Below are 9,684 nucleotides of genomic sequence, written 5' to 3'. Positions count from 1 at the left end.
TTATTTCTAAAAGTTGAAACATTAAAAGTGAATGTTGTGACTTATTAATCTTCACAAAATATTACTTTATTTAAAAATGTGATTACATCACTAAAATTACGAAAAATACAACTAATTTTAAGTATTTACTTTTATTTAAGGAATATTTGGACAAAAGTAAGCCGAGAAATGATATTTAATAGTAAAATAAAATTTGATGGTAAAAAAAAATTAATAATATAATATGATTGATTTATGTATAAGCCAGTTTTCTGAAATGATAATAGTCCTATTTAAAAGGAGCACATTATTATAACGGTGGTATTATAATATTGTTTGTTACAGGTATTTACTTTTTATTTTCTCTTCAAGTAATGATGGTATATAATGATTGTAAACTTGGGATAATACAAAATAAAAATATTTATTATTCTCTAAGTATAAATTAGATATTCATGATTTTTGAATATTTTCTTGTGTGGTATTGAAAATTCTCAGTTATAACAATACACAAGAAAATGTACAGGTCATAAACCTGTGATTATATGGGCTTCATTTATATGGGGAATGTTATTATTGCACAAACTTAAAATAATTCTTAGTTGGCATAATGGGTTAACCATTATCACCTTACATTTGTCCAAATTAATAAAGGCTTTAAAAAAACATTGTATGTTGCTAGACTTAATTATGTAAAATATTCATACCTCTTATTAAGATCTAACTATCCTTTCCTATTTTGTTTTCTTTACAACGAGACGTGGACCTTTCGGTTTTTTTTTATCTTGGGAAGTGCTCGGATCGTCAAAGCCATACTTTAATTTGAGTCTTTCTCGTATAAGTAATCCTTTTATAAGTTTTTTCCAATTTCCATATACCCTTGTATCTATCTTTTCCCGCTCCTTGCGTTCCTGCTCTTCTTGATCCTATAAATAAAAAAAAACGATACTGTTCATAGAGATGTTAAGTGTATTACTTCCCATATATTTTTACAAATTTGAAAATATTGTGTGTATAAAAATAACAAGGATTTTCTGCTGTTTTGTAAAAAAAATAGTGCTATTACAATATTATACTGTTTCCTTATATTTTTTTGACTTTTTTTTACTACGTAAATATATTTTTGAATTACATTTTTTTCTTCCACACTACTTACTATAATGCATGTGACATCCATACTTAACTATACATGGCATATACTAACTTCCCTACTTATTTATAAAATTATGACTTTTGTAAAGCTTAATTGTGCTATACTTGTTCATAACTAATTAATATTTGTAGAAATCTGTCCCACATTACCTATGTGACGTTTTGCCACATACATACACATAGGTAATGTGGGTTTTGTAAGTCGTGCGACAGAGATAACGCTCTACGAAGCCGAATTAGCCGATTGTCTCTTTCCATAGGTCGATGTGTAATATTTATCGCCGGGTATTGTATATTCATTTTTGCTCCGGGATACTACTACTGATTATTTATACTACATTACCAATAAATTTACAAAAAAATAATTCTACATTATAAAATTAATTCTACATTAACATTAAACATTTATAGTAAATTTTTGTTTATGAAAAATTTTGATTTTTGACTATGGCATTCAGTTTGGTTTCGGGCGACATGGTCTGCCTGTCAGGACGCGAGATGCTGCAGTTTCTAACAAAGACGTCTCTAACTAATAACATATTTCGCAAGCAGCAAGAACAAGTGGTTGTATTTTTTACATCGGATAGGATATGCTCATCACCATATCCGGGGTGTATCTACATTAGCCTTCCCCTTTTTTAATTTCCGAAGATACTTACAAACGCCTAGATGCTGCAGATGCGTCGAGAAGCTTCTTTCCGTGATCGATCTGAGTTTAAAGGGGAGTGAAGGGGCTTCCTCTATATATAATATATAAGACATACATAGGTCTGGCGGAAATGACCTGACTTTGGCGGTAAGGCCTTCCGTCTGGAGTATCGCCATCCAGTCAGATATCCATTATCCCAGATTTTTTTTTTTAATTTTAAACTACATTGAATGTTCAAATAGAATTAATAATAAATGATAGTTATAATACCTTCACCCAGGCGTCCTTGAGAATTTCTTCAAACTCTTTACAGACTACAAACCCCTCGAACACTGGATGTGTCCACCCTCCATTGAAGTCGAAACCGGTCATAGCCGGCGCACAATCTATGTTTAACTTCTTCGCTACTCTATTTAAGCCAGGCACTAAAAAAAAGATTAAATCCATCAATTCATGCGAGTGATATAACCTGGAATTATCTACAAAAAATGAAGAAAATCCTTGTCGAAATGGTAATTTCCTTGCTACATGTTATAGGGATATTTTTTGTGGACATATTACATTGAATAAATGTTTCAAGTGACAATGGAAATATATTGATTTAGTAAAGAGTTGGGTTGATGAAACTTACGTTTTATGTGGACTGTGCCTTTAGGAAGCATACAATCTTTAAATAGTTCCACATTCCCATAAGCATTCCTCGGCACAATTCCGTTTTCCGCGACTGGAGGTTCATAATCCTGTATTTGCCAAGGACCAAATATTTCTAGCGGCTTATCAGTAATTAACTTGTTGGAAAGCTAAAAAGATTTGAATAGAAAAAGAGATTAATGAATTGTTAATTTGAATACCAAATTAATTTCAATAATATTCTTTTATTATAATGATAAACTGTGCAAAGAACAATGTTATGAATAATAAAACAAATTGCTACTTGCACCTGACTACCTACACACTGTTTAGGACTGTATGTATAGGTACATCCCGAATATTATATAAAAATATTTAGCCTAATAATCATCACCATTATGATTCCTGTTGCAGATAGGAGTTTTAATTATTTTCGCGAAAATAAAGACTCATAACTACATAATATGACAGCTTGGCAGGCGGGTTGGCCATTGCAGTGTGTATATAAAAATCATAAAACACTTAATTATTTAAAAGTAAGTTATACACATTTGATTTGATCATTGTGATGATTCTGTTAGTCCGATGTATTAAGAGTTAGGCTTTGTTACTATCTTAATTGCTCCGCAATAAATAAACAGCATTTTAAATGACTAAAAATAAAGTGTCTAAATCTATTTTATAGTAAGAATCTTAATGATGAAGTAGGAAATATAATTTAAAACTATTTACTCACTCTGTCCCATTTTGGCCTCGCTTTAACAATTTTGTATGGCTTTTCACCCAGTTTAACAACTTTAGCATCCTTTAACCACGTGTCCCGTGATTTACAGACGTACACGCATTCTCGCGCATAAACTGGCTCTCCTCTAACGAATCCCAGCGTAGATGCATCTGGAGGATATATAGCTTCATACTTCAGAAGGTGACGCTTTAGTGCATACAGTGGATGATTTTTGTACCTATATAAATAATAATTAAAACAGGTTGTGTTTATAAAAAAAATAAATACTTAGAAAATAAAATGCGCGAGTTTTACACTAATTAATAAACTATATTGATTCTTTTCTAAGCACTTGGAAACTATTGATAACCTTCAACTACTACTGTTTTAATAATATATAAATAGTTAAATTTAAATATTACATCAAATAATTATTTTAATCTAATATGTAAAAACAATAATACAAAAATTAATCATAACAATTAACATTTTCTAGATGCAGGACATTCACAACCAGCTAGATATTCCTCCATAAATTTCCTATATGACTGTTTGGAAGCGGCCTCTCTCCAAAATCTCTTTACAACCTTAAGAAGGTTGTCTGTCCAAGTTGTGGGTGAACATACTACACAGCGTTTATCCATTCATGATCTCTCTATGTGCTATGACACTACTATTAAAATATACAAATCTATTTCTTTTTTAACTTACTCTGAAATTGTTTTAGGTAATGGTGCTTCCAATTGCATTCTATCTAATCGCTCATCTTCTTCTCTGTCTCTAGCATTTTTAGGTCCTAGCCATGGTTGCACTGCTGTATTCCACCAAGCATTTTCAACTCTTTGCTTGCGAGTGACAGTATTCCATTGGGGAACATATCTTCTTGTCAAGTCTTTTAAATAATTGTTATTGTCCCAACCAACAATATAGGTAACAGGGTGGGTTGCCCTTGCCTGTGCCAAAAAGAGGTGTGTAAGCTAGTTCAAATTATAAATGACAATAAAAAATAAATATCTAACCTATCAATTTATGGATGTAAAAATTATTGAAAATAAAAATTATGAATCATTTTTTGATGGTTACAATTATAGCCATTCAACTTTGCTATAATTGCAAAAAAAAAAAATATATACACAGAGAAAGTGTACAAAGTGAGACGGATTAGAATTTTATTTATTATAAAATCTATTTGTTTCTTTTGATACAAAAAGATCAATTGTAAATTTTTCTACAATGGGCCCAACAATCTTAATTTAAATTTTTAACATCAGGGGCATAGTCACTTTATTGGACATGTGATTAAGCAACCAAAGAACTTGGTGGTCTCCCAAACATGCAAGTCAACTATTTTAAGGCCCCGAGAAAAAGAAATTAAGAAAAAGTTATAAATCCCATTAATCATGGTAAATATTAATAGTAATTTGAATATATAACTTACAGTCAAATAGTTACTTACATAAATTTCATTAACACAATGCATCTTGTTTCGAATAATATCTACTGCAACCCATTCTTCAAGTTCCTCAACATAAACTTCACACCAAACATCTATTCTTTTTGCAGTAGCGTCATCGTCCTGCGATAAAACACGTCGATCTATTCTGCGGCTGGTAGTAGGTTTAGAACTTGATTTAACAGGTTTAAAATCATCATCACTGCATGACTCACGAGTTTTTTTCTCAACCACTGGTAAATAATCACTATCTTCATCGGAATCTTGTTCTTTGCCTGAAATCATTATTAATAAGTAATTATAATAATGTTTGTAACAGATTTTAGTTTTGAATCCTTGCTTGAGAATTTTTGTTATTATTTCTTAATAAATGATAATTTTTTTTCTAGTGTGGAGAGGTTGAATACACCTTCTAGTCAGCTACAAGATTTATTAGATTGTTTCTTTTTAGTACATCTACTAAAATTAACCATAAAACAACAACAAAAAACTATCCCTTGTCTCTTACCTCAAAAAGTATTTTGGTAATAGTATCAATAATTATAGTTATTCATTAAAACTCATTGCACTTTAAAAATTTTAACTGAAATGTTTATAATATTTTGTATATAATAAATAATACAAACCCTTTACTAATTTTGTTTTGGATTCTGTCTTAGCTTCTTTTATTCTAGATTTCACCAGATGAATTAAGTCTTTGGTTACGTCATTTTTAGGCCTGTTTTTTTGTTTTAAAAGATCTCTATGACTTACTCTTTTTTCCTCTGATTTCTTTAATTCATTAGCTTTATTTGCCATTTTTCTTGGTTTTACAGAGTGAGAATTAGTATCTACATCATCGAAATATTTGCTTGTATTAGCATTTCTAACAGGTGTGCTCCTTGCCCTTGTTTTTGATATCTTCTCTGACATTTCTTTCTTTACTGTATCATTAGAACCACGTGAGTTACTAGTTAAAGCTCTTTTTCTTAATATTCGTTTTTGGCTTATGGGAATTTCTTTTTCAGCAAAAAACTCACTGGCTGTAATCGTTTCTTTTTCACTGGGAGTGACAACTATTTTAGGTGGATTTATTGTTACATCATTTAATGTGATACCCGGTTTATCTACATTAATATTCTTATGAGAGTTTGTTGTGCCTTTTTTGCTTCTACTTGATGCTTTGTTTTTTGTTACATTGGATTTATTTGAATTAGTTACATCAGAATGTACCTGTAATTCACTAATTGAATGTTTATTTTGCTGAGAAGCAGAAGTACTCTTTTTTGTTTTAATTTGATTAGTAACATTTTTATCACAGTCTGCTTTAGAGGCTTTTTTTGCTCTTTTTGGTGGTGATACTCCCTCATCTGACAGTTCTTCAGGTTTTTTAATATTTTTCTTATTCTCTTTTACAGTTGCGCTTCTTGTTGATCGTTTTCTTACCGTCATCCCGTCGTCATTGCCGTCTAATTGAACAATATCTTCAAAATCGCTATCTGAACTGCAATCTACATTGCCATCTAGCTGAGGTATATCAGTTTTAATCTTTTTGGAGACAGGTTTTGTTATTTTTTCATCTTTTTTAATGGTTTCATTAGTATTTTTCTTTTCTTGTATATTCTTCGTTGATAGTGAATGTAGCTCACATGCTGGGGGTCTTATAGGGACCGTTACAAAATTTAACATAATTCTGCATTGCAACCCAATAGCTCTGAGCAATGCAACAAAGATATATACAATGTACTTTTTAGATGAAACAGTTCTATTTTTAATTTGTTGAAGTAACATTTCCTTTAGTTTTGGTGCTTTAGGTCTAAATTTACCTTCATGTTTATCTTGTTCCAATGATAATTTATTGTTAAACCATAAAGTTATTTCGTACAAATACTTCATGTCCACTCTTTCACCAGGATAACACTCTTTAGATGGCATCAAAGACAATGCTGTGGACATGACTTCTTGGTCATTTATGATGGTGCTAATGTAATTACCATGGCCCAACCAACAAAGTACATGAACTTTGTGCATATACACTTGATATTCTTTTTTTACTCTATTCATTCTTCTTTTCATCATCATTTCAATGTCTACTTTTTTAGTTTTACGTGTTACACAATCTGGTATATCCACTATTAGTTGTAGTCCTTGTTGGGGTATGGATTTTGTTTCTGAAAATTTTAAAATCCTTTTTGTTAATAAAGAAATAGGCAAAATTTAAACACTTATTTTATCAGAAAAAATTGCAAATTTTCATACGAAAAAAGGACCTAAATGCATGACTACTGTGAATATGTGTAATACTATAATAAAAAATAGTCATACCATTGACTTCTTCCCAATCATCCTGCTCTGAGTCACTCTGATCCCGAAGGTTTTTCTTTTTGTTCTTCTTTGTTTGTTTAGGAATTTTCTCAATCTCTTCACCTTGTGCAAGTAAATCTTTAACATCTGATTCATGTTCATCTTGTTTAGAAGAAGAATACTTAAGAATGGAATTTTTAGCTTCCTCAATTTTTATTTTGTGTTGTTCAAGTTCCAAAAATGTTTTCTTAGCAATTTCTTCACTGGAAATTTTTTCATTGGCTAACCATACCTGTAGAACGAATGTTTTTATCATCAATCAGAGGAAACTAAGCTTATAGTGTTTATTACCAGGGAATTCACTTTTCAAGTCCACAGCAATGACACAACTTTTTACACAAGGATGTGTCAGTATGTCACACCCAGAAGAATTGACTTCATCTTATTTATAATTTTCTTTACTCATGACAAAAATGTTTTCATTTATTTATATTTAGTGTACAATTTGTGATTCTATGTAGCTGTCATTTTAATTTACTGTCAAATGAAATAGGTGACATTGATTTAATAATCATTAATATTTCTTTCAATAATTTTGATGGATACTTATAAAAATATATTATGAATAAAATAAAAGGATTAAAATATAAAAAAATGAACTGTAATACTAAAAAAATTAGGTAGGCTTCCCCATATTTTACTCATGTTGAGACACGCATTGATGACTTATATCTTTACACAGTAATGCATGCACTCTACTTGTCCCAAAACACAACAAATTTCAAGAATGTTTTCCTACATTCTGTCCTTAAGCACTACTTTTTAATTGGTGATATCTTTATGCAGTACCTAGTTAACAGGTTAATAATGTAAGGTATTGATATTCATAACCACATACATTTACACTTAAAATTTTATTGTATGCCTTATGATTATAAGGTTTACAGACTTAAAATTTCAGCCACATGGATATTGAGATGTGTTAATAAAAATGTATATTTTCAAACCATAGCTGTTATATTATAAATTTCCACCATGCAAAGTGAGCAAATGGCAGCTGGTACTTCATAAAAATAATTAAGCCACATTACTTAAATGTTATTAAATTAAGTTGTCTGTATACTTTTCGTATTAGCAATACTCAATTTAGAATAAACTTAAAACTAAAAAAATGTACTAACATCTTTATACTCAGTGCTGGTATTGTCATCGTCTACTTCAGGCTGTATAGCTTTTGGAAGTATTTCAGCTTTTGGAAGTTTATCTACTTTTGGTTGAGAAGAATCATCGTCGCTGCTATCTACAAAAGATATGTCACAAATAAAACAAGACATAATAAAAACCCTATCTCATTCATTACCATGCTTACCACTCTCTGATAAGTTAAGTATTGATGGCAATAATTTATCGGCCTCTGTTAAATCTTTGACAGAAAAATTTGATGCCGGCAAATTATCGTCTTCATCTTCGATACTGTTTTGTTTATTAATCTTATTAATGAAAGCTTTTGCGAATTGTGGTTTTTTCTTTCGAATAGTTTTAGACTTGTTCTTCGATTTTTCATAAAATTCATCTCCAGATGAAGGGCATGCTTCTTCTTGTGCATCTTCATCAGAACTAGACGCTGGTGATATCTCAGCTTCACTACCGGAGTCACTAAAATCTCCTCCTAAGTCTTCACTGTCATCCTCGTCTTTGTAAACCGTTTTAATAACTTTTTTTCTAGTGGTTGGCATTTTTAATAGTTTGCCAATCTAACACTTATCTAGTTTTTATCAAAATATTGTGAAATCTTTTTGAACAACATGCGCGGGTATAAAATATAAGCAATTGTCATTGTCAAACTGACGCTAGGATAATCATTTTATTGAAGCGATTGTCGAATTTTTAGCCGGTTCTAAAATGTGAATGTTATAAGGTAGTAAAAAGATGTATAACCCAGTGGTATTACAGAATATTGAAGAAAACGATGTTAATTATGTTTTACTATCCGTTTACAGTTGTAGAAATTTATTATTATCGTTTTTGTCGTTATTGCCTTTAGTAAAAGTAACATTATTATGGAAATAGAAAAAGTACTGAGAAACACAGTTAAAGTAAAAAAAGATTTAGCACTCTTTTATTCATGTGTAGATTAATTTTTGTTTATTTTAGATAAACGTATTATTTACTAATGTAGTCATGGGTACTAAATAAAAATTATTAAAATGCTGTTGTCAAAATTAATCAGTAATTAAAAAAAAATTGTGATCAAGATATTTGTGTTGCTTCACGCTGTTTGCTGATATAACACACGATCATTTCAAAGAGAAATTTGTTAATACGACTAAAGATACTAATTTATTAATAGCCGCGCCGTAGTTACGTTATATTGTGAAATTCAATTACTTAGGGTTTTTAATGTAATCATAAGATGATAATGAAAAATTCCACTATTACTTCACATAATGACTTATTGTATCGTTATCAACATTCGCATAAGTTAGAGTTCTTTCACAACGACTTTTACCATTAATCTTCTATTACAGGCTTATTACTATGTCCTCTCTACTTTATTCATTTTATATATTTTTGGGCACTTGAAAAGTATAAATCTCATTTCTGATCCGATCGTCCTCACTAAAGTAGTATAAATTGATACTATTTCTTATATAGTTATATTCCTGATTCGGCACAGTCACTGTCTTGACGTTATTCAAGATATTTCAGAAGTTCGTTATAGCGATGGTTCACTCGGCTGCCTTGTAAAGATTCCTGGACTGATCAGGTTTCGATTGTCTTTTGTGTAGTCCACAAAAATTGTCATGTAATCAT

The 9,684-nt window shown here is 30.4% G+C and overlaps 1 protein-coding gene across 1 annotated transcript; it reads right to left on the bottom strand.

The window, feature by feature from the left end:
• Nucleotides 1-186: 186 nt before the first annotated feature.
• Xpc (DNA repair protein complementing XP-C cells homolog) lies at nucleotides 187-8,696 on the bottom strand. Its single transcript, XM_068771665.1, has 10 exons — nucleotides 8,240-8,696; nucleotides 8,052-8,170; nucleotides 6,892-7,162; nucleotides 5,214-6,737; nucleotides 4,591-4,862; nucleotides 3,846-4,087; nucleotides 3,147-3,372; nucleotides 2,412-2,580; nucleotides 2,051-2,205; nucleotides 187-905 (listed from the first exon to the last, which is right to left on the bottom strand). Exons 1-10 carry the CDS (start codon nucleotides 8,604-8,606, stop codon nucleotides 714-716), a joined length of 3,537 nt encoding a protein of 1,178 aa, XP_068627766.1. The 5' UTR covers nucleotides 8,607-8,696; the 3' UTR covers nucleotides 187-713.
• Nucleotides 8,697-9,684: the final 988 nt, after the last annotated feature.

The sequence above is a fragment of the Battus philenor genome, unplaced genomic scaffold, assembly GCF_028537555.1.
Source record: "Battus philenor isolate CCGP_79_NKW_IND1 unplaced genomic scaffold, ilBatPhil1.0.hap1 SCAF_4, whole genome shotgun sequence".
Classification (NCBI taxonomy): domain Eukaryota; kingdom Metazoa; phylum Arthropoda; class Insecta; order Lepidoptera; family Papilionidae; genus Battus; species Battus philenor.
Note: the sequence above shows the minus strand (reverse complement) of the source record. Positions and strands in the feature narration are given on the sequence as shown.